The 24,742-nt window shown below is 51.1% G+C and overlaps 1 protein-coding gene across 2 annotated transcripts; it reads right to left on the bottom strand.

Annotated features, from left to right (window-relative positions):
- Window positions 1-12,472: 12,472 nt before the first annotated feature.
- SLC2A10 (solute carrier family 2 member 10) lies at window positions 12,473-19,257 on the bottom strand. Of its 2 annotated transcripts, XM_056354940.1 has the most exons (5): window positions 19,165-19,257; window positions 15,407-16,783; window positions 14,243-14,365; window positions 13,520-13,655; window positions 12,473-12,863 (listed from the first exon to the last, which is right to left on the bottom strand). In XM_056354940.1, the coding sequence occupies exons 1-5, from the start codon at window positions 19,166-19,168 to the stop codon at window positions 12,767-12,769; spliced, it is 1,737 nt and encodes a 578-aa protein (XP_056210915.1). In that variant the 5' UTR covers window positions 19,169-19,257; the 3' UTR covers window positions 12,473-12,766. The 2 variants fall into 2 exon arrangements, 1 of the variants encoding a protein (XP_056210915.1); XR_008824426.1 differs by lacking the exons at window positions 12,473-12,863; window positions 13,520-13,655 and adding an exon at window positions 14,479-14,678 and having other exon boundaries at window positions 14,282-14,365.
- Window positions 19,258-24,742: the final 5,485 nt, after the last annotated feature.

The raw sequence follows: 24,742 nt of genomic DNA, 5'->3' as shown, positions 1-24,742 counted from the left end.
GTCTGTCCTGAAGCCTTTTTAAGGTTTGTTGTTACTGATTGCAGTTTTGCTGAGAGGTAACCTTGCAAGGCAGTTGTGCTAGAACTAAACTCAATGCACAGTGTACATCAAGCTGTTCTTAAGTAGTTTAAAAACTAGTGGCTTTACGGCTTTCTCCTAACATTACTAGTGGGTTTGACATCCTTACCAAAATCTTCGCAACCATTTCAGTCCAACGTAAGTATTTGTAAACAGCAAAAAACTACAATAATAATGAAATAATAATTATTCAACTATTTATGATGCTAGAGAGGTTTTCTTTTTTGAAAAAAAAAAATAAAGAGGAAAAAATTGAAAACGGTGGTACCAATTCATCAACTCAGTATTGTAACTGCATTACCAGCTTTTGCAAGCAGTCACAGCTACTGCATATACAGACTGTGTAGCTGGTGCAGGCAGGGAAAGCACCTGATGAGAACATGGAGGGGCTGGGAGCCCCCTCTGCAAATCCGAGCCCCCTTTAGAGCAAATAACTATGCACTGGTGATGAGGAAGACTCAGTGCTGTTGCTCATTTAGTAATCAGTGTCTTCTGAGCTGCTGTGGTCATCATGCACTGCTCCAGTGCAGTCCTGGCTTTCTAAAGCACATTTGGGATATGCTGTTTTACACCAGGAGGAAAGCGTACCCCCTCTACTGATCAAATTCACTATATTTCCAAGCCCCAGTTCTTGGCCCAATGGTTAGATGGGTATTAGGGGTGCCGCACGCTCACACGCTCCCCAGTTGCTTGATCTGGGAAGCTTTAGGATGACAGCTTTCCCCCCTGAGGCCAAGTGTCAGCCAGCTTTGGAAAGATGTCATTCCGGGACAAATCCCTGCAGGCAGTGCCTGTATGCCTTTTGGGTGGCCACACTGGGTTTCAGGGCTTTTATCGGCGCAGACGTGGGTGCTCTGTTTCCCCGTCTGTGGGTGATTTGCTCGCATGGGTGCTGGCTCCTGGCAGTCCCAGCTCGGCCGCTGCAGGGTCCTCAAGCCATGAACTGGAGCATCTCTGCAGCAGCACAATAGATTGCTTCCTCACCACTCACTTTCCAGAAGTCTGAGAGAGATTTGAATCCTATCCCGAATTTTTCTGCTCTAGTGCTTGGAAAATATATTTAAAGGAGGCATATACTCAAAGTGCTGCTCTACAGAAATGGTTCTTTCATCACATTCGCATTAACCTTAGAATGCTTTTAAACACTTTCTCTTCTGTGGGAATGAAACTAGGGAATATTTCCAGCTACTCAGAACTTTTTATTTTGACTCATGACAATTGGTCAAACCCAAGACAGCAGAGTCCAAACCTTTTGTCTTCCGAAAACACCCTCTTGCCACATAGCTGTGTCTCTGCATTCAGAGCCCTATTTCTGAATATAAAGGAGGGATTTTGTGAAGCTCACCAGCACTTCTAGTGCCAGCGCGGTGCATCGTGTCTCACTGCTGCGTCAGAAAGGTAGGTTTGTGCTTAGCATCTTATTTCAAAACATAAAACAGGCACTTTTAGAAAGCGGCTTGGTACTTCAAGCATCTGGCTTCCAGTGGAAAAACGGTGTCATGTCCCAGGTGACTTGTGGCTCTGAAGCTGGACCAATGTCACCGCAGGGTCCCAGCTTTCTCTTAGAAAACAACCAGTGTGCATGTTGAGTTTTTCTCTGGTTTGTTTTTTGGGTTTTGGGTTTTTTTATGTTCCCTCTCTTTAATCTTACAGCTACTGTTTAGGGGTGGTGAAGTAAACTGAAGGTGAGGCCAAAGGGAAGGTTGCGGGTTTGCTATGTGTTGCTCAAGCTGTAATTGCACCACAAGGGTCCCTGTACAGTTTCTCCACAGACCTTGGCACTGACCTGCATGTTGAAGCAGGTGGTGAAGACTGCAAATGATTCCAGCTTCCCTGATTTCTTTCAGGGAATTTGCAGAAAATCAAAGCTTACCATTACAAGTGGCCTGTGGTTGTAAGGGATGCGAAGGGGCAGATTTCAGAGGGGTGCTAAGTGCGTGACGCCCAAAGCCAGTATTTACACATGCTTCTCCTGAATTTGTTTTAGGCCGTGGAAATGAAGGTGAGGAGTGAGGGGGTTCACCTTATTGAGCTGTTGGCATCCAGCTAGGCTGCCTGACGCAGGGTCCATGCTCCCTCTGTTGTCACACAGCAGAGATCGCCACGCTGCGAGAGCTGCTGGCTCCGTAGAGGACTGATGGCCAGGACCCACTGATGGCCAGGAGCCACGAGCAGCCCGTCAGGGACAAATCCCAGGGGGCTGGCAGGGGCTTATACCCACAAAACACTTTTCTGCTTCAGTGGGAGGTTTGACAAGTTTGAGCCAAGCGGAGACTTTTCCATCCTTAAGCCATGAAGCTGTGGCAGTTGCAGCCAGCTGTATTTCCAGATGGGTAAAATTCCAGAGAAATTATGATGGATTTGACACACCTTAAATGATGACAGCAGAGGTGCTGACTCCTTCTTTAATTCCTTCCCTTAACAGACAAGGTCCCTGAACCTGGCCCACTTCACCGACATGTGCAGCGCTTGTTTCTCTCACTGCATGTCTGGTTGGCTTTGCCTTCCTCCCCTGACTCGTAACTCCCAGCTCCTTTCCTGCGGGAAAGATTAGGAAGGATAGGAAGTAGTCTGTGCAAAAAGCATCCCTGGCCAAAGTAAATACAGGTCACAAGATTAGACTTCATCAGAACTTTAAGCCTGGCCCAAGCTAAACAAATGAGCTGTCATGCTTTGGTAAAAGCTCCAGTATGAGTGAACTGGCATGACTGCAAAAACGGTAAAGCAGCTAATAGGTTTTGCAATATGGAAGCTTTAAGTTTTGTTTTTAATGCTGCATTCCTGACAGTCAAGACTCGCGCTGAACTTCAAATGCCATTAATTTTGTGTGTTGGCCTCGCCTGCTACTATGCAAACACATTTGCCAAAGCACAGCGATAGCAGCAGAAGAGGCTGGTCTGTCCCAGAGAGCCCTTACAGAGCGGAGGAGCAATGCAGGATGGTAAGAAACACCCTGTTGCAGCTTGAACCCTGGGTGTCTTGGCTGTTGACACTCTGAGATTGAATCTTTGAATGAATTACAGATCTACTTTGAAAAAAAACTCTAGCTGTTCAAATATCTATCTACATAAAAAACACCAACTGAGCCACACTGATGGTTGCCATAGTCCATTGCCATTAGGTAGTTGTTGACAGAAAAGGTTAATTGAACCGGTAAATGGGTGCAATCTCTCAGGTTTACTTGTGAAAAATAAAAGGGTCATTTGCACTAAGAGAGGACCAAGAATATTTTCTCTTGCAATGAGCAGAGTCCATGGACATGGGGCTCTGGTGCTGCCCTGTTTTGCATCTCTGGAGATGTTAATCCCCCTGAGCATGTTGGTTCCCACACCTGTGCAGCAGCGATGGCAGTGATGGGGCAGCTGCCGTGCTGGGAGGAGTATTTGATGCTGTAAACCACACGAAGCTGCAGAGATCTGCAGCCCTCTGATATGTTCAATAATTACTGGTCATAACCATTATAAGAAGAAAAAACCAAACTCAAACGAACAAGCTTTAAAGGTCTTTATGGAACAAAAGCCAGGATTTTAATATTGTTTTAATGTACCTGACAAAGCTTTAGTTTAGAACTAAGGCCAGCCTCTTATAAGTGTGCAAAGGTTGAGAAAATTTAAAAACCAAAATATTTCTCCCAGTAGAGATCTTGCAGCTTATCAGGTAACTGCAGGCTGTATTTCGGCCATTTTTAACTGGGCATTAAAAGTCTTTTTGACACTTGCTTTATTCCCCTACAATAGACCCTAACAGCCCCTCCGAGGCCTTCTACAGCCCAATGTGTAAAACATAATGGGGTTTGGTTTAAAGAGTGGAATTTGACCTGAGAGAGATGTGAGAATTCAGGGACTACTTAGTCCTCAGTAGCACTTGGGGGCTCTTTAGTTTGTGGGGCACTTTATTATTCATTAGTGCTTGGGGATGCTGCGCTGTACTTGTTAGCATGCTGGCCAGTGGCTTTCTCTGGTTAAGCATTGCTGTGTTGCAGCGTACAGATCCTTCCTCCTCCTCTTCCTCATGGAAGGAGCAGCCAGGCTTGGGGCTGCTCGGAGAGATCAGGGTGTCCATGAGGGTGTTTGTCAGTAGAAAAGGATTGGGGAGTCCCACTGGCCACAGACACGATACCTGTGGTTGCAGGGGAGCCCTGGAGTTCACACAACCATAGATATGTAGACAAGAGACCAAAGATGTCCACAGTGAAGCGTTTGTGCTGGTGGACTCTTGCATAATTCCTGTTCAAAGCTATTTATCAATGCAGGTGAGAGAGGGTCTTCTTTCAGCCTTGTCCTTCTGCTTCTCCTCGTCCTTGCAGGAACACCAGGAGCAAAGAGCAAGCTGGCTGCCCCAGCTGAGCCCCTCCACCGGCTGTGTCCCTGGGAGAGCCTGGCCCTACAGGAGCCATCGCCGAAAGCAGAGGAAGATGCTGTGTTGCTGGTGGGCTCTCCGTTATTTTCTGGTGCTGTGAAACGAGTCTGGGTGAAAACTGCCAAAAGTCTTGCCCTGCCCTGTGCTGCCCCTTTCTTGCTTTGCAGCATTGGCCTGTTGTGTAGATGCGGCCGTTCATCGTGCGTGGGCACGGCTATCCTCCAGGCAGGGCTGCATGGGGAGGGGGATGAGATGGGCTCAGGGGTGGCGGTAGGCTTTCTCACTTTTACTTTTCCCCTTAGCTGAAATTATTCCCAGACGTGTGAACTCAGCAAACAAGGATCAAGTTTTCTCCACAAGGCAAGGTTTAATCCAGGCCTGGAATAGTGCCTGAGCTTCCCAGCGGTCAGGAAAAAGCTTGCCGGGAGCAGATGAGCGATTCCTTTTGTATTTTCCATCCATCAGGAAAAGCTGCATCTGAAAAAATAATAGCTGAACTGGAAAATAAAATTAGACAAGTCTGAACAAATATGGAAACCATCCCTGACCTGGTATTGGAAAAGAGTCTCAAACGCTAGAAAGGGGAGAAGCAGAGAGAGGGAATGGATAAATTTTGGCCTCTGTCAGGAATATGGAAGGAATTATTTCATTCTTTTTCCCCGTCTATTTGTTCTCTATATGGCACTCTGTGTGGTTAACCCTCTGTCTTTGTCATAAATATATGTGGCGGAGACAAGTTTTTTCAGAGGTCCCAACCAAACCATCTGTTTTGCATCTGTGGTTTTGCATATGTAAATATTATTATTAATAGTAGCAAAAGCAATCATAATGGCAGCAGGAATAGAAACACTATTAATAGTCACAGTACTGACATTTTTGTTTGTATTGCTGCAGGAGGTCACATCGTGCACCAGGACTCAGCTGTGAGTTTGAGTGAGAACAAAAGGATGGTTGTTATTCCCAAGAGCTGTCAGCGATCGCAGGCACCATCATGGGTGTGATGCCGGGGCTGCCACGGTGGGACCATGGTGCCCGACCACCGTGACTTCCCCCAGACCCTCGCAGAGAACCTTTCCAAGGGGAAGTAGCTCCTGACAACTGCCAGCTCCTTGCAGCTCCTGCCATTGTGGCAAGGAGAAAACGATTCCCAGCAGGGAAAGCTCAGCTTAGCAGCTCCAAAACACCTGGAGACAACTGGAACAACTCCCCAGTAAAGGTAAGTATGTGATTCCTGCTTATCCAGAGACTGAATTTGTCCTGGTAGGTCCAGGGGCAGAGCAGTGGTTTCTGCATTGCCCAGTACTGCACCTGCGGTCTCAACCCCCAGCCCAAGGTATCTTGTCTCCATACGGACCACTGGCTTTCCTGGGTGGGTGATCTGTCAGAGCAACTCATTCTGCAAACCATCAGCAATCCTGGGGGTTGAGGGAGACCTTATTTTTCTGTCTCTGCTTTACTCCTATGATTAAAAGTGACAGCAACTGTTCTACTGATTCAGTAAGCAGAGGGAAGACCTCAGGGTGGGGGGAGCTGAGGCTGGAGGTGGCAGCAGCAGCCAGGTCAGGTAGAGCGGGAAGAACAAGGGCACAAGCCACAGACACCAAACGTGGGGAGCCCGGAGGGGCTTGTGCTGGAAGGAGCACTTTGGAGAGGACAGAAGAGATGCAGTGAAGGGAGGAAGCCCCACTGCATTCTAGGCTTGGGTCTGGTCCACGCAGTGCCTGGAGACACACAAGCTAACAAAACCCTTCTCAACACACCCTTCTTCCAGGTTCTCCCGGGGTTGAGCCGGTATCTTTGTTCCTATACAAGGAATGGTTTTTGTTCGGCTCTGGTTGTTTTTGCTGGATCTGTAGTGCATTAAACAGCCCATCTTCTGGTTTGTATTTTTTCCAGTTATCGTATTTCATGTATCCTGGCTCCTTTCATCCAGCCCTGTATCCCCCCCAAGCAGAGACTAAGCAGGATCCAGTCCTTGAGCTTGCTGCCTTCACAAGCACAAAAGGGACGGGGACCCCCATCCTACATTTCTCTGCAGAGCTGTGGGAGCACTTGCAGCAGGGACTGACACCTTCCTCTGGTTTCAGTCTGTCACCTAGATCACGTCACCACAGCTGGAGCTCCAGGACTCCATGGTGGTACATGCTGCCCCTCAAACTTTACATCACCTGTGTACAAGCTGGTTTCTGAAGTCAGTCTGGACCAGCAATAACAAGCCAAGGTTTATACTTATTTCTTGCATCATTCAGATTTTGACTATGGCCCGCTACAGGAGCACATGTAAGAGTGGGAGGTGGTTTGTCGGTGCGTTTTATAAGCCCACCCTGACAGTGCACTGTAACTTCACTTAAAACCTCCTGCAATTCAGTGCTGAGTGCCACCTCCCAGCCCATCCCTGTGTGGGTCTGCAGACCCTGGGACAAACAAAATGCTTCTCTGCCTCTCTTGGAAATCTTTGCAGGCAGGCATTTCAAACACAAGAAAAAAAGTCCTAAATAGATAAAAAAGGGATAAACCTTTTGTTTCCTTCCCTCTCTGGTTCTGGCATAGTATTGACCCCACAGTACTGACCTCAGGACAGTGGCTTTTGCAGCCATTTCCTTTGCAACAGGGAGGAGATGGGCACCTGGGGGAGCACTGGTTGGGGTGTGGGACTACTGGGGCTCCTCCTGCCAGCGGCAGCACCCAGCAGGCACCCTGAGGGGAAGGGGCAGCAGAGGACCCAGGCAGGTCTGCAGAGGTCACCCGGCAGGACACTCAGCCCCCTCTGAGGAGCTCTCTGTGAGCTGGCTGATAATCAAGGCTGCCCCTCGCTGTCCTCCCTGTCCTCTGACCAAAAGAAGAGATGGAAAACAGGGATAACAGGATAAGGTTCTTTTATGTACTCGCGTTGTGCGTTGTCCCCCTTGCTATATCCCAGTCTTCCTGCCAACGACAAAGTCTTCCCTGGGCACAAACACGGCTTTGAGGAAATCCAAGCCTTCTGGTTGTGACATCCCAGGTGCCTTCAGATCTGGCAGCTGCTCAAAAGTGTTGTTCTCCTCTTGTTGAGAAGGCCTGAGAGCAGGTATCCGTTTGAGCAGGTTGATTTACGCAGGTCTGAGCCCTGTTTCACTGTTTCGTGCAAGTCATTGAGAACATTGGTCTTCACACCCCTCACAGGGGTCTCGCTATGTATGCCTGAGGGAGGGGGCACAGCCCAGAACCACTCTGCTCAACCCTGTGCAGTCCCCTGTGTCTTGGCTGTGCTCCTCTTAGCCATAGCCACCCCTCCTGGGACACCGGGCTTTGCGGTGTCCTTGTCCCCAGCCTGAATCCTCCCGAAGACTCTCCCCTTCCATTTCCCAAGAGATGCTCAGCTAATCTTTTCCTGCCCACTTAAAGGAGCAAGTGGTGTCTGTGGGTGGGCTGGGGGTGGCAGGGCTTTTCCGACCAGCAGCGATTATCCAGCAGCAGCTTGGGGGAGGGGGGGGGGGGGAGGCAGAGGGAAGCCGCTGCCTAATCCATCCCTAGGCTGGATGGGCGCCTGGATCATTTCAGCACAACCCGGCACGTTCAGACGATGCGCACGCTCTGCAGTGCAACCCGCCTCCTCGGAAGTCTCATGGCCCAGGCATCTGTCACCGAAACCTGTCTGCATGAAAGGCTGTCTGCACAACCAGAGAAAAAAGAAAGGCATGACAGCACAATTAGTGAGAGCAAATGAAAGGCTTTTTGAAGAGGAGGAGGGAGGAAAGGGGAGAGCTGCATAAATCCCTAGTGGGGTTTTGGGCTTGACATCAAAACCCCTTAACAGTGTATTACTTCAGCCCCCAATGTGGACAGATGTTGAGCTGTGGCTCAAAGGAAGTCAGAAATCTTTCCTTAAAAAAGATTTGGCTAGGAAACTAAAGAAAATATTGTGAAAGAAAAGGAAATAAAAGCCCACTAAAGAAGATTTATCACTGCCTCAAGCATTTCTGTATCCTCCAGTCTTATGAGGTCTCTGCCTCAGGGGGGGAGAAAAAGAGAAACAGCCTGTTGCTACGTTAATGGGTCACAAATTTAGAGCGGGGACACGTTTGTCCAGTTAGATGATGATGGAGGGAGGCAGCTCACCCGGCTGCAGACTCCAATCCATGCTAACCCGAGGCAGCCTGCAGAGGCCTCTGGCACCAGCCTGCAGCTTTCCCTGGCAAATCCATCCCAGCTGCCCGTTTTGCCAGATCATTCACTTTTGCCAGGTTCTTCTGGAGCCCTTTGTCAGTGGCAAAACATTTTAGTTCCCAAAAGAGCTTAGTATCACCCAGAAACCTGGAGATTTTGCTGTCCGTTCCCTTCCCAATGCCACAAATGAAGGTGCTGAATAAAACCAGACCCAGCAGAGATGCTTGGGCAACCCCGTTGCTCAATCTCATCTGTCCTTAAAAACTGTCTGTTAAACCCTGCACTTTGCTATCTACAAGACATGAATATCTTTTAACTAGGTTTCAATGCGTAAAAGGACCATTGTTTCAACCACATAGCAATGTAAATTTTCAAAAATATTTTTGCCATAATCTTTTTTAAAAAGTCCATCTGTTCTGCCTGTTGGGTCCTCCCTATCTGTGTACATACTGATATTTTCCCAGTCCCAGCAGGCTGGCACGGCAGGCTTTCCGTCTTTGACAGCCATCCCTGCTGGTGCTTTCCCACCTGCCTGTCTGCCCCTGTGCTCACTGCAGGGGCAGCCCCCACTGCCCAGAGGGGACGGTGACACTCACCCCTGCACCTCCCAGGGTCCCCTTCCAGAGCTGGTTTTGTGGGTGGGAGCTGCACCAGCAACCTGCCAGTCCGCTGGTATGGTAGCCGCTTGTAAAGTCACATTGATCTAGTTTCTATAACTTGCAGGCTACAAAGACTGAACTGGGTGTGAGGACCTCCCGAATACCTGCAGCTGTGAACACCACCGCACGTGAACACCACCGCACGGCTGTGCCTGAGCTGCCTCGTCGTGCCTTATCCTCCCTGGTACCCTATTGCACCTTGTAGTGAGCAATGGCTCCCTAGCCAGCTTCTTGCTTCTGACAGATTTAAAGAAACTTTTTTTTAAAGGTCTTTGCAAGGAGATCTTCATGCTCTTTTTTCGCTCTCTTGTTTTTCTGTCTCCACTTGCTATGTTTTATGGGTTTTCCTTTTCTCCTCATGTGGGAAAACTTCCCACTTTCAGAATGCTGACCTTCTCCCTGGGATACCTCCTTAACCTTAGCAGTGAGTCAGGCAGGGTGGTTTTTAGGACCTCTCAGTTCTTTTTGAGTTGTGACACATGTTTTACTTGGGCTTTAATAGAGCATTTTTTAATCACCTCCAGACTGCTTGCAGGCTCCTAACTTTCTGTCTGTTCCTTTTCATTTTGTTGTTATTGACTAATCACCTTATTTTTTCATAGTTCCCTTTCTTGAAACTGTAGAGCCACACGCTGGATTTATTTGGTGTGCTCTCTCCCACTACAGCATTAAATGAGTTGTTTTGTGGTCACTAGCAGGGAACAGCTCTCCCACAAACACCTTGTGAAGCAGGTCCTGTGCGCTGCTCCCCACCAAACCCAGAGCAGCAGCCCTCCCCACTGCTCCCAGCGCTGCTCCGTCCAGGAGACCCATTATTTTACCCAAAACAACATTTTTTTTTTTCCTGATGCATCACTGAGCTGACTGGGTTCTGTATAATCTCATTTTATGTTTGCTGATCGTTACCTTTACCCTGATCAGGGGTCAGTAACACAGTCCTAGCTCTACATTTTTACTGTTGGAATCTGGGATCTCCCATCTGGAGAAATCGGTACTGGTACTGGGGTTGTCATTCAGGGTCACTGGAAAACCTGGCATTATCTTGTTATTTTTTTTAAGCTTCTGGTATAGGGACAGAAACACCTCTTCAGTTTTGCCCTTGCGTGGTTGCTTAATAGAGTTCCTGTGGGTCTGCTGGTACTATGCATGGTCAAACTCACCTTGTTTATTGCAGCTACATCATTTCTTTCCCTGCTGCTCTTTCCCTGGATACTGGCCACATCCTCCTCGCAACGAGCACTAGTCTGAACTTCTACACCCACTGACTTTCCTTCAGCATCTCAGTTAAACACTCCTTTATGGTTTTTCCATTTTTCACTGCCACCAGCCCAGCTCTGCCATGCTGGAGGCATGGGAGCCCGTGACCCCAAGGCAGCAGGTTGGGAGCTGCCCCCCCAGCAGGCAGCCCCCCCGGGGATACCCCCACTCAGCAGGGGGGCTGCGGGGCCGGAGGTGGGGCTCGGCAGCATCCCCCAGGCTCTCCCAGCACCTCGTCTGCCATCGCCTTGCACACCCGAACACAGAGTGCTCGGCGTGCTGAGCTGGGTGGCAGATCCCTCCTGCCTCATGGTCCCAAGCTGCTGGATTTGGAAAGTTGCACTATGTTTTTCGGAAGAAAGCAGGACAGGCAGCCCTCTTACCTTGGGCTTAGTCATCTCCCCACCACAGGCTAACACACAGCTTTCTGTGCCGTCACCCACGGAGCCTGGCAGCGTCAGTAGCCCCGTTTGCTCTTCCCAGAGCCAGCTTGCCCCCAGCTAGCCCCGCTCGCTGCCCCAGCAGCCAGCCCCCCGACTCGGGCCCGCTCCAGCCCTTCGTGAAGCCCAAGGGTCCCCATCCTCCACCCTTCCCCGGCCCCCAGCTGCCTGCCCACCCCCGCGCAGGGGTGCCCCTGAATTCCCATTCCACCCCCTCCCTGCCGGGCTCCGCCGAGGCCGCCCGGTGCCGGTGCGGCGGTGGCGGCGCGATGCCGCGGTGACGGGCTGGCCCCTGGCGGCGGCGCGGCCGCGGTGCACAGGCACGGCCCCACGGCAGCGCCGCGCAGCTCTGCCGCCCCTTCCCCGTACCCCTGGACACCCCTGCGCACGGGTGCATGCAAGCATCCCCCGCCTCGGCCGGGCAGCCGGAGCCCCGAGGCTGGCTTGAGCTCCTGGCACGGCGCTGATGCTTTTTTCCCCAGTAAATCAGTGTCACCCCTGATGCAGCTCAGTATCCACGGGCCTTTTTTTGCATCTGTTTTCTGTTTTACAGGTGTCCTCGTATGCCTTGAGGTGACAGCACCTGCAGTGCCCGAGGGACTTCAGAAACACCAAGTTCTAGCCACGGCAGGGAGGCTGAGGTGGAGGTGGGTGAGTAAGGCTGTGGGTGACCCCCATTGCTCAGGGGGAAGAGAAAAAAGCACCTCCCGAAAGTGATTCAGGCTTCCTGACAGCCACAGACTGAGCTACAGTCAAGGACAGATCATTTTCCAATGTTTCTGTGGCTTCCCTTTGAGACCAAACCCTTTGAGAGGGTTTGGGTGGCATGGCCACGTCCTGTGTGTTTGTCCCTGTAGTGCCAACCAGGTAGCCCTGTGTAGCAGTCACTGGTCCCCAAGGAGCTGCAGTTTTAGAGGAGAGCCCGAAGCTTTGGGATTTGGTTGCTTCGAGGGTTCAAAAGAGGCAAGGCTGGCTGTTCAGCTGAATACCAGCTCCTCTCTCACAAGGTTTTGGATGGACTGCGGTGTTACTAGGGTGGTTTTTTTATGATGTGTATGTGTCAGGAGGAGGGATGAATTAACCAAAGAACATACAATTGTAAGAGGTGGAAAACCTGTCAAATGGACCAGAATACTGCATGCGGTTTTGTACATGCAAACCCCGGTCATGAATGCAAACCAGGCTCTGTGTACAAAAGCAAGCAGCCAAACATGCCAAAGAGATGTACTGCTGAGCCTGTGTAGGCATGGGCAGTCAGGTGGGTGAGCTGCTGGACCTTGACCCTTCGGGAAATAGCAAGTGAGCCAGCACTCATTCTGCCTCCACTAAAACAAAGTGTTTATCTGCATTAGCTCCCATCTCAGACTCCAGGTTCCTACATAAACGTTAGAGAGGGGAACAACAGCAATATGTGCTGCTAAGTGCTTGGCACGTTCCTCCTGCGATACTGTGCCCTCTGTAAAGTGTCGAGTATTTTGAAGAACTGGAAAATAATATACCTTGCTTACAAATGAACTGCACAGGTGGAGAGCATTGTCAGTAAAAGTTGTGCTTTAATTCCTGTGTAAAAAAACATTAACCTCTTAAATGATAGGAGATACAAACCGTGAAAAATAAAAGATATCAAAGGGAGGACATGTTCCCTGCTTGAGACCAAGGATTCTTCAAGGACCCAAAGGACAGCTATAAGCATGTCCCAAAATCTAAGGCACTGCAAGGAGAACCATCTCTGAGCAGAGGTCACTAGTTAAAGGTCACGGAAAGAACTGTCCTGATTGCAGACCCTGCTCCGCTCCTCAGGGCGATGCTGTGGGCATGTCATCAGTTTCATGTGCTGCTGGCGTGCTCCACTCTCCGGTACTGTGCGTGTGTGCAGCTAGCTCCTCTTCCACGTCTCTGCTTGAACATGTTTCCTTCCCACGCCCTGCTGAGCAATGGCAAGGGTCAGCTGCGGCAGCTGCTGCTCGCAGGGAGCCAGGAGCCAGGCAGGGGGCTACAGCAGTTACCCCTCCCAGCCACCCCCAGTGGGCTTCGTGCTCCAACCTCCTTTGCTACAGCGATGCCTGCCCTGCCACCTCCTTCACAACCAGAACTGCACACACCTCTTGATCTTCCCTAGCCCATCACAGGCTTTGCATGGAAATGAGCAGGTGAGAGCCCACAGCCTGTGTTACACCAGGGGATTTCTCTGCCCCAGAGAAATATCGGTCTGGGATTACCCTAAAGTGAAATGACAGGACTATCATCCCCTCCTGCCTTCTCACAGTCCTGTCCTGCCTACCCTGTGCTCTAGTCCTGCTTCCCCTCAACTACAAACCCTGTTTTGCAGCCCTTCTCCTCCCCAGTGTCACCAGTGCCCTCCAGCAGCACGCCCGCAAGGCTCAAGGCAGTGACCCGCTGATGAACCGTGCTACAGCTCTCACACCCCACCCCATGGCCCTGCCACAAACTTGGGATTTTCTTAGCAGCAGTGAACCAGACTTTGCAACAGCCCTGAGCTGCCCGGTGCCACAGAGCTCAGGGACTGCTGCTGGGAAGCACCCAAAGCCAGCGCTCACGCTGGGACAAAAGCACACGTACCGTTTCCTGCAGAACTGCTGGTCTATCTCCTCTAAGGACTGTCCTTTTGTTTCCGGAACAAAAAGGTAAATGAATATAACAGCCATCAGTCCCATCAGTCCATAGAGAAGAAACATCCAAGAGAAGCCGATGGCATCTGCAGAGAGATCCAAGCGCATGAAGGCTCTGTTGGAGGTAGGTCACATCACAGGATACAAAGGAAGCCGACTGCTTCCTGCGAGGTGGTCACTGGTGCCTGACAAGGGCATTTTACTCTGAGAAGCGTTAAACAAGGCAGAGGAGCTCCTTATCTGCAAGGCCTGGACTGGGGATCAGCAAGGGAGAAGGATGGCTCACAGCAGGCTTTGCCAGCAGCACCACGGAGGGAAGGAGAAGGCAGCCGAGCTCCAGGGCCTGGCAGTGCTCGCTGAGCACCCCAGTCAAGAGCTCTGCTAGAAAGAAATGTTGTAAAGCTACCGGCGTGGAAGCTGCACGCTCCAGGGTTTGCTGATACTGCAGTACAGCCCAGCGGGCAGCGGGTGATTTTTATGATCAGGTGAGGGAGAGGCTCAGACCAGTGTTGCTGGTGCCTGGGTTTTCTGCTCTCAGAGACATCAGGGTCACACCTATTCCAGTGTCAAGTCCCCAGAGTTCAAAATGCCACTTAATCCCCAAATGGTTTGTGGTGACCACCTTTCCCAACCAGACAAGGGAGACGGAGGGATGGGGGGGATGGCCACTTACCAATAAGGTCCAGGAAGGAGAGGCTGATCAGTAAATTAGCAGCCCAGTTAAAGCTGTTACAGAAGGCAAAGGCTCTTCCTCTTATCCCAGCAGGGTAGATCTCACTGAGGACCAGCCAGGTCACTGCATGCATTAGAGAGATTAGAAAGACAGTGTAGGGGTTAAACAATTTATTTGGGAAATGGGCAACGGAGATTTCAGCAGGGGTTTTAAAAAACTCTGGCTTCACCCAGCACCTGCTGCTGGTGGGGTCAAACATTCATTGATCTCAGAGTCAGGTCACAGCAGAATGCTTCAAAACTTCCATGTTCAGCACTCCACAGAGGAATGAAATACCAAGGAACAAGTTCAGGACACAAGGAAGAAAGCAGGAGAGTTGGTCGTTACATTCAGGGGAGATGGAAGAGGTCTGGCATACCTGCTGTCAAGTCATGCTCTTTGTGAAGAAATGAGAAAAGGGTAGGATTAGGGAGACAATGTTGCGTTTGGGCTAAAATCAGAGCTAAAGCAATATACATCTTAAAGAAGTCTCTCCTATCCCAGCATTATTTTGCTTGAAATAATTTACAGGGTCACCGTCAAAGCCACGAGACTTGCTCACTTACATCTTTTCTTGAGTTAGGTGCTGTTTTCTCCCATCAAGGCATTTAAAACAATAAATGCCAGAAAACAGCAGAGCTCACAGGGAAGCAACAGCTAATCTCTGTTCTCATCTGATGAACAAATAACGCTTTCAGAGAAAGACCAACTGATACTGAGAAACTTTCAAAGAGATTCACTTCAGAGATTCTGTACTGACATTATCACACAGCAGAAGCCCCTCTGTCCTCAACCCTGTATTTTTCTCCTCACCAGGGTGCTAGGAAGATTAGGTAGTGCTTGTGGGATGCTCTGATTTTCCAAAGAGCTTCGCAGAAAAAAACCACATTAACAAGGGTAGTGATAGCATGAAAAAGAAAGTCATGCTAGTGCTGTTGTACCAGCCCTGTAGCTGACAGAGCTGCAATGCTAGAAAATGATTCAGCAGGCAGAAGGGGACATATTTCCAGTTCTCAGACACCGAGCTGCTTGGTAAAGCAGATACATAATTAATGTTTCAAGCAGACTGTAAAGATCAGCCCTGATTTTATTCTCTGGGTCAGTGCAAGGAGATACCATACTTACTTGGTCCGAATCCAATTGAGAAGGCGCTCACAAAAGCCATCATGCTCAGCAGCGTAATCCAATTTAAGACCATATGTTCCACCCAGGGAGCACCACTGAAAGGAGGGCCTGTGCTTTCCACCGTCTCTTTCTTGGACTGACCTACCAAGCCCCTTGTCTGAGTGAGGGAAGAATCGGGAACAACCTCTCTGCTTTGAGTACTGGCAAAAGCCTTTGTAAGGCTCCTCGTGGCAGCAAAACCAGAGCCCGCCTGATGTCTGACAGCACCTAGTGCTGGTGGGATGGGTGACACAGCAGGCGGAGAGGATACAGAGGTCAGGGGGTGCTGGGTGAAGCTGTGGGATGCATTGGGGTCTGCAGCTGCTTTGCAGTCCCTGGCCATGGCCAGCGGAGCAAGGCGGCTGGTGAGGCCAATGGTGGTGACGGAGATGGCCATCACCACACAGCCAGCCATGAGCAGCACTCTCCTGCCAGCCTTGTCTGCAAAGGCCATCGCGACAAGCGTGGCCACCACCTTGATTGCCCCCAGCCCAACAGAGGCCAGGATTGCTGAGGAGTTGCTCTGGAACCCCACTGAGTGGAAAATTTTGGAAGCATAGCCCAGCACATTGGGCTGCCCAGTGAACTGCTGGAAGAGCACCAGCCCCAGGCCCACCAGAGTCCGCCTCCTCATATTGTCTCTTGTCCTGAAAAGGTCAAGAAATGAGTAATCCTTCTCCTTATAGGGCTCCCGCTTTGCTGCTGCTCTGTCCTCAGTGTCCTGCAACTGAATGAGGCCCTTCTGGCAGTCTGAGTCCCACAAGCTTAACTTAACAGGGTTCACAGGGAGAAAGAGGATGCTGAGGAACTGCATGGCCGTTGGGGCGATGGCCAGGCCAAACATGTACCTCCAGCCCTCACCCACATCCGCAAAGATGTAATTCAGCGCGTAGGACAGCAGGATGCCTACAGTGATGCCCGCTTCGTAGAGAGACACCAGCAGCCCTCGCTGGTGAGCAGCCACCATTTCTGAGACGTAGATGCAGCAGGCCATGGATGACACAGAGATGGCAAAGCCCACGGTCATGCGCCCAACGACCAGCCCGGTAAATGACCTCGCCAGTGTGAGAACAAGGCTGCCAACCAACAGGACCAAGTTGCTGACCAGGATTGCTCTCCTCCGTCCATGGCGGTCAATGAGGATCCCCCCCACCAGCGAGGCAAGGAGAGCTCCGATAAGGAGGGCGCTCACGAGAACTTCTTGCTTGAAGCAGCTGAGGTGAAAGTCTATCTGCAACTGCAGCAGTGCACCGGAGATAACCCCCAGCTCATATCCAAATATCAGCCCGCCCAGGAGAGACACTGTTGCAGACAAGAGGAGGACCAGCAGCGCACGACCTGGAAAACAAGCAAGTAATGCCAGGTTCAGTCGTCCGGTGCTAGCCAGCAAGCAATCCACACACACAGCCTGGAAAAAGCTCTCCCAGGACACCCAAAGTTTTCCATCTACAAAGCCATGACGGTGAATTTCCCGACACGTCACTCGGTGTGACACATGTGGAGAGGCACTTGCAGACAGTCCCACCACCCACCGTGCCCGCACATGCTTCCACCAGCTGCAGGGGCACTCATCTGGGGTACAGAACTGTGAAAACAGGACTTCATTAACAAAGTTAAGGCTTGCACTGAAGTGGAGGACAGTGATTTGTAGTGCCTGGAGTTGTATGGGGGGATCTGATGTGGTCTCCTTGATTCCAATTACAAAACCTGTTCTGGGCTGGAAATGCAGCTCCTGCTTTCTGGCTCCGAGTTGTTCTGCATTATCGTTTTCGTGTTTCAGTGCATGTAGCGCAGTCAGCCTTCACCACAGGCTCTGCATTCTTACTCCCTACCCTGTTGTTAAAAACACTGCCTGCAAAAGCTGATTTCTCCCAGTTAATCTTGCACTCTCAGCATGACTTTGTGGGGGCGGCCCTGATTTCTTCATCTCTCCTTCTACAGCACACAGTGCCCAGGATCCCAGAGCCAGGCACAACCTTCTCAGGTTGGTCCAGGACTACAGGACAAACTTATTGTGAGCTGAAGAGCTCACTGTTGCCTGCCCCAAATACAACAAGCAATTCCTTGACCTTGCCCTTCCCATGGAGCTGAGCATCCAAGTTTAGAAAGTATGTAAGTTTAGCTAAAATAAGGAAAAAAAACCAACAGCAAAAGCAAATCGAACCAACTCACCCTAAACAACGCTACAAAACCCAGGTGCTTGCTGCACATGCTTCTCTCCCCAGGAGAGGATGAAGGGGTGACCATGGGTAAACCATTAGCCACATTAAAGCAGGGATTGCACGTGGCGTGAGAGTCAGGGCTGACACGGGGACTTTGGGAACAGCAGCGACAGTGACATCCCCCCTGGTTTTGAAGGCACAGGTAAAGTGCATTAGCTTAGAAGTTTGTGCTGGCTTCCAGCATATACTACTACTACCTGTATTCACACATTGGCTTTGTTTAATTAGCAATACTCACAGTTTTGGTAGACCATACGTGGAAAAAATGTGGACACAACCACCAGACCATGGAAAACTTTCCTCACCCTGCCTAAGGGCTTTTTTCCCCTCACAAGCTGTGTTTAATAGGAAGTGTCTCTATCTGGCCTTTAATTACAGCTAGAAATGATTATTTCTCAGTGATGGCTGTATTTATATTTGTGTTTATTCCATAACCCTCTGTGATTCATTTGTGTTGCTTAGACTGTCCCCGCCACATGCCAGTCCCTCCCACCGTGCTCTGTGTGACTACCTGCCCTGCTTTTATCACTCCTTGTACACATTACGCAGATAATTAGAAAAAATATTTGCTCACTGAGAACAAAAGGCATTGCGGTGAAGTTGGCATGCCATCCATTTCAAGCCATAAACTCAATTAGATACAGACAGCCCTGCTGTAAATACCACTGCTGATGCCATCAGATCGTGCTGTATTTCTCGTTAACCTAATGAGCTGTAATAGCTTATGAAATCCAGCTTTGCATATAGTTTATTCTGATGGAGCTGGGGAACTTGAGGGCTCTTCAGAACTTCGCATGGGGACAGAAAGTTTGGTGGGTCTTGCAAGGAGCTGTGCCAGGCGATTTCCAGCCAGGCTCTGGTCGGAGGGTGCTCCAGGGGCCGGGCAGGACCCCGGGGACCGGGCAGGACCAGGGGATGGGGCAGAACCCCGGAGACCGGGCAGGACTCCGGGAGGCGACAGGCCCCCGGGGACGGGGCAGGACCTCGTTGACCGGGCAGGACCCCGGGGACGAGGCAGGCCCCCGGGACGGGGCAGGACCTCGTTGACTGGGCAGGACCCCGGGGACGAGGCAGGACCCCGGGACGGGGTGGGACCCCGGGACGGGGCAGGACGCCGGGGACGCAACAGGACCCCGGGACGGGGCAGAACCCAGTGGCGCTGCGCGGGCTGCGGCTGGGCTGGCCGCCCCACAGCCACGGGCACGGCAAGCGGCCCCCCACCCCCCACCCCCGCCGCGCTGCGGGCACGGCCCCGGGGCTGCGCCGCGGGGAACTACTCGTCTGCTTCGGTTTGCTGCCGCTGGTGCTGGCAGTGCGAAAAAACTGCGGGGGCGCGGGGGGAGTCCCAGGCTTTAGGAAAAATTGAAAACTTTGGGGGGGGGGGGGGGAAACTTTTCCGCCCGGTGCCAGCCGCGCTGCCCCGTCCCGGGGGGGCCCGGCTGCCCGCCCACCGCCGGCCCGATCCCCCGCCGCGCCCCCCGCCCGGCCGGCACTCACCCATGGCGCGGCAGGGCGCAGCCCCCAGCGCTCCGCGGCGGCGGGCGCGGATCGGGGCGGAGCCGGTCGGGCTGCGGTGGCCGGAGCCGCGCAACGCCACGTCGGTCCCGCCCTGCCTCCCGGCCGGGCAGCCTGGGGCTTGTAGTCGCCCTGCCCGCCCCTCGGGGGGCCGGGGGGTCCCGGGCGGGCTGGGCGCGGCCCCGGGGGCCGGTGCTGAGGGCCGGGGGGAAGGAGTGCCGTACCGGGGGGCGGCGGGTCGCCCGCTCAGGGTGGCCGAGGACATTGCAGCGGGGTACATCGCTGACCCGGCTGGACACGAGGACGTGGCGGGGTACGGCTTTGGCAGCCGGAGGGACAGCTCTGTCCCCGTACATCCCGCTGCAGCCGGGAAGGAGTCGGTGATGCGGAGCGCCACTCCTCTGGGCCAGAAAGGCTCCACACAACCCGCGGGCCATGGGCGGTGTGCTGGAGTTTTGGGGTAGCTCAGCCGGAAAGCCAAAGACAGCCTGCTAGGAAAGGAGTGACCCTTTGAAGGCTTAAAAAAAAAAAAAAAAAAAGCAGCATGATGACTGAGTTTGTGCTCTTAACTTTGCTATGGGAAAGAACGGATTGGTCTCTCGAGCTTATCTCCTTCCATTAGGCAAAGCATTTCAGTATTCAACTTCCCTTCCAATTAACATTCTTTTTCTGCTGAGTGGAACAGAAACTTTCCTGCTGGCTACTTCATGAAAGACCCCAGGACTTGCACTTGGATGCAAATATTTTTTTTCCAGAGTCTGAAGCTAAATTCATGTACCCCAAAGTCCAGTTTGTTTTACACCCAAGGATTTTACAAGATCTGACATGCCTAGAAGTGCTTTCAAAACTCCACGCAAATGTTCTGCCTTGGTGCTGTTCACACAAGCTGCAGTTGCTGGGTGGGTTGCACTGGGGTGATGTGCACCCCATGTTCACAAGTGTGCTGTAACCCCGCCGGTGTGGGCGGTGGGCTTGCACAGCCCTCCCAGAGCCGGGGACTGGGGCTGCGGCTGAAGGGTAAGTGCAAATGACCATAAAGCTGCATGGCAAGCCGGGACGTGACTGCAGGCAATATTTCATTTAATCAGGTGGTTCTAACAACACCAGCTCCAGCACTCTGTGGAGCCTGTGCTGGTAAAGCTTTTTGCTACAGTACAGGGTTGAGTTGGGGGAGGTCTGTACCAGTGACCACCATGCCTGTGGTGCCAGCACATCCCTCTGACACAGGCCAAAGTGAACAGGTCGGGTGAAGAATAAGGAACATATGTGTTTTTTTTTAAAAAAGAGCTTTTTCATGCCACATGTTAACTTAATGGGGCATTTAAGAGAGATATTTAAAGAATCATTATTCTAAGCAGGGGGATGCATTAAACATCCCTGCTCTGCAGACCAATGGTGCCAACTTTTTTTGCTCCAAGTCATAGTTTTGGGATGTTTAAGATGGGCAATACTGAATCATGCACATACCTTCAGCTTTAGTCTGTTGGAGATCTGGCCTGCAACATGAGCAGCAGCTGATCGAAGGGTTTGGTTTCATTTCTTCTCAAAGTATAGTGAATATTAAAAGTGTTTCAAACAATCTGCCTGGTTTATAGGTTAAATAAATGCTTCCCACTCATATGCTCTAATTTCAATGGAAATAAAGCATGTAAAAATACCTCTTCTAAAACCTGGTATCAGATACAAACGGACAGCTGAACAGGGATCACACACTTGGGGAAGAATGGCTTCAATGAACCCCAGCCAACAAAAGCCAATGGTGTTCATAGAAAGAGCTTTTCAATAGGATTTGTAATTCATAATAAAGAACTTTTAAGAACTCTGAAATCATGACCAGCTCTCATGATGCTCAGAGGGAGAAATGACTGCAATTTTCTCTCTCCCCCAAGACCCTGCTTATGAGGCCAGTTCATGGTGGGCAGCAAACACTACAGCTATGTGTCTGGGCTAATGTTTCATGTTTTGGGAACATGGTTGGGTGCTGGGGCTGCAGTGTGATCTTGCCCATGATCTCTGGCTCCCATAGCTACTCCCCGGAGCTCAAGCCTAGGCATTTTGGGTGAGCTGTGTTATGACTTGGAGGAGCTGTCATCCATGCGTGGTTCCCCACCATGCCAGGCAGAGAGCCAGGGGGGATCTACAGGCCTCACCAGCCACTGGGCAAACCCACTCTTGGCTACATGGTCTGCAGTTTGCCTCAACAATTCCTTCCTTCTCAAATGTCTTCAGAAGGAAGAAAATATATTTTATTCCACAGTCACTCAGCATTCGTTTATCTGCCACCCCGCTGTTCTCTGTAGGCTTCCTGTTCTCTGGTGGGGCAATAAACATCATTAGCACTGGCAGCAAGGAGGTGAGGTCCTGGGAAGTGTAGGCAGAGCTTTATGGTATGTTTACAAAAGGTGGCCAAAAAGATGACATCAGAATGTACACAAGTGCAGCTGCTGCATCGACACTGCGCATGGCTGGGCATGATGGTCCTCTGGAAAAAAAAAAAAAAAAAGGTGAAAACCTGCTATGATGTACAGCAAGGATAATTTGGGAAAAAATTCTTCTTTCGGGGTTTTTAAAGTACACCTTTCTTATACCATTAATGGTTACCAGGTATTCTGGGCCTGTTGAAGTTTTGTCCCTAAGCTCTGCATGAGAAGGTCTGGCAGGGTTTGATCTACCGGGACTGGCTCATGCTTCATGCCTGTGGGCAAGATTCTAACCTCGTTCCCTCCTGCAGTGCTTTCCTCCTCTCCAGACCGTGTCTGTTGGCAGTGCCATTTCCCCATCTGATCCTTATCTCGCTCTTGGCTGCTGGACCGGTGGGGTTCGAGTTCCTGCATCCATCAGCACAGCGCATCCTCAGGGCTGAGCCACAGGAATGTGCTTCCTGAGGAGCCTTTGAAAGGGCAGCCTGCATTTGGAAACAACCCGGCTGTGATTACTGAAAACGTTACACTCTACCTCTGGGGTGGAAAAGCTAAAAGAGGCTTTAAAATCACAAATTAAAATACAAACATGAGAGGAGAAAGAAGTCCATCCTGGAAAGGGGAAGATGGTGTTCAGCAGCGGTCATCACACACTCAAGCACATTTTCTCTAATAACAATCGACCCTTAGGGAAGGGTTCAGGGGTCCAAACCGACTGAGCTCAATTCAGTTGTTGTTGAAAATGACAATCCATGAGCAAGCACCAGTGTTACAGCCGGCTGGGACAGAGCCAGCTCATCAGGCACCTGCATTTATTGCATGCTCATTCACAGCCCAGAGAGATTTCTCCTTATGAACATCAGGCTGCATGCATTACTTTTTTTATGTTATCCTAACCGGGGAGGGGTTCGCTGGCAATGCTGGTCAGTACTGGTGGTTGCCCCATGGGTCCTGGTCCTCTTTCCTGAACATTTTAAGGATGCTTCCAGTGTGGCAGCCTGCAGCAGCCCAGGGTGCTCCCCTGCATCCCCACACCCCTCGGCTCGGTGGTTGGTCCCTACAGCCTGCCACAGCCCTAGCATCCTCTCCGGGGGGAATTGGCCAAGATCCGAAGCTCTGAGCTGTGATGAGAGTCAGAGCTGTGAATTCACAGATGGGAGGGTTTATCCCTGTGCCCACACTTTGCAGGTTGGGGACACAACCTTAGAGCCAACACATGCCTTAGCTGGGTGCAAGGAGCCACCTGAGCCAAATTCAACCCATTTCCAGCCTCCATCCTTAAATAAGCCAGGGGGTGAGGGGAGAGCTGCCCACAGCGCTGCAGCCTGCCCAGTGCCAAGGGATCGGCAGGACAGCAGGAAGCCCATGGGATCTGCCTTGGTTTCCATGAGCTTGGTTTGCTGCGCTGCAATTTTTAACTCAATTACATTGTTTGTAAAAGGAGAGTTTATAAATGCTTGTCACCAGGAGAACAAAGTTACATAATTAAACAATTTACCAAAGAGTCTGTGGCTTCAGTGCAGTTCTCTGGGGTGATTCAATATTCCAATAAAAATACTGGGTGATACCATAAATATTGTAAATGGCTCTAGATGGTTTCCAAGGGCTATGTCAACTGTTTATTGCATTCAAAGAGAAAAGAATAAGTGAAATCACAGGGAAGATAAAATTTAAATAAATAAAATAATGGGAAAAATAAAGCAAAAATATTTTCTTTTGTATTTTGAAAGCTCTGGAGGATGTTTTTGGCCAGCATGAGAGAGGGCCATCATATTTACCAGAAGAATGAACTGAGGGCATCTGTGTGCACTTGCTGATAGGTTATATATGTACATCTGTGGAGGCTGTGCACGGATGCTTAGATAAAATCTGCCCACAACAAGGGGAAAACTTCTTTGTTTATTTGATTGTTTGTGGCATTTGCAAATTCCAGCCGCAGAGCCCAGGAACGCATCTCTTTCCCTGGCCAAGCTGTCAGGCTTCTGCAGCCCTGCCACAGCGAGGGCAGCCAAAGGAGGATGCCACGGGTGGGCAGGATTGCGGGGTGGATTACTCGTATCATTGAAAACTTGGGAAGGTTGTTTAAAAGTTGTTACTGAAGCAAGATAAATATTTGCCAGGCATGATCCCACCATGCAATGACAACTAAGCTGTATGGAATGTGTTAATAAAATATAAATGTTCTAAAAAGGAAACAAATGTTGTGGATGAGAAAACAAGGACAAAATGGACTTGTGGCACCTCCAAAGGCAACAATTGAAAACATATTTACATGGACTGGGCTGAAGTGTCATCTCTCCTCCAAGGAGCATAAATTGCAGTATGTGCAGGTCTCCCAGTAGAGCAGTGGGTTTTCAGGGTGCCTTAAAAACCCAAACACAGCTCCCAAGAAAGTGAGGTTTGTCCATCTTTTACTAACACAGAGATGTGGGGCTTGGCTGCTCGGGGAAGGGGGAGTCACCGGACCCACCGCGTGAGTGGGGTGGGCCAGCAGCCGGGCTGGTGCTGCCTGACATGGGGACCCGAGGAGACCCCTTCTGCCCCCCCAGCCGCGAAGTGGGCAGCTGCGGTGGCTCTGCACGACCTCCAGAGAAGGCTTGTGGCACATGAAGCACCAAGAGCCTGCAGTGAGCCCTTGGGGGGGATGTCCTGGTGGTGATGCCCCAGTGCCGGAGCATCCTGGTGGTGATGCCCCCGGTGGTGTCCCAGGGGTGATGCTCGGGAAGGCAGCTCCAAGGTGGTGCTGGCAGCACCTCGAGGGGAACACAAGACCCCACTTGCTGCCTTGGAGAGATGCAGATCCAGCTTGCAGGCTCTGCGGCAGCTGCAGGTCTCGCTCTTGCACTGGCAGAAACGCAGGGAAATGCCGGGCTGGGGATGGCTCGGGCACAAGTCTTGCCATCCTGCAGCTTCTCCGCACCCCCCACCACGGCAGAGGTGGACAGAGGGCCGCCCCGTAAGGGGGGAAGCATGAAGAAGGATTTTGGAAAAGGCAGCACCAAGGAAGAGAAGAAGGAAGTGGGGCGCAGGTCGCGCTATAGCGAGCGCGCCGCGGAGCGGTACAGGCGGCGGGGGCGGAGCTTGGGCAGTTCGTAGGTTTCCGGCCCGGGCTGCCGAAGGTTGCCGAAGCGGCGGCGCGC

This window comes from Falco biarmicus, chromosome 10, assembly GCF_023638135.1.
Source record: "Falco biarmicus isolate bFalBia1 chromosome 10, bFalBia1.pri, whole genome shotgun sequence".
In the NCBI taxonomy this organism is placed as follows: domain Eukaryota; kingdom Metazoa; phylum Chordata; class Aves; order Falconiformes; family Falconidae; genus Falco; species Falco biarmicus.
The sequence above is the reverse complement of the archived record's forward strand: the minus strand, read 5'-3'. Positions and strand labels throughout refer to the sequence as shown.

Coding starts and splice junctions, on each gene's coding strand:
- SLC2A10 (XM_056354940.1), bottom strand. Junction 14,366..15,406: donor CTCAATTGGATTCGGACCAA/GTAAGTATGGTA, acceptor TAATGCATGCAG/TGACCTGGCTGGTCCTCAGT. Junction 12,864..13,519: donor CAGCAGTTCTGCAGGAAACG/GTACGTGTGCTT, acceptor ATTGCTCAGCAG/GGCGTGGGAAGGAAACATGT.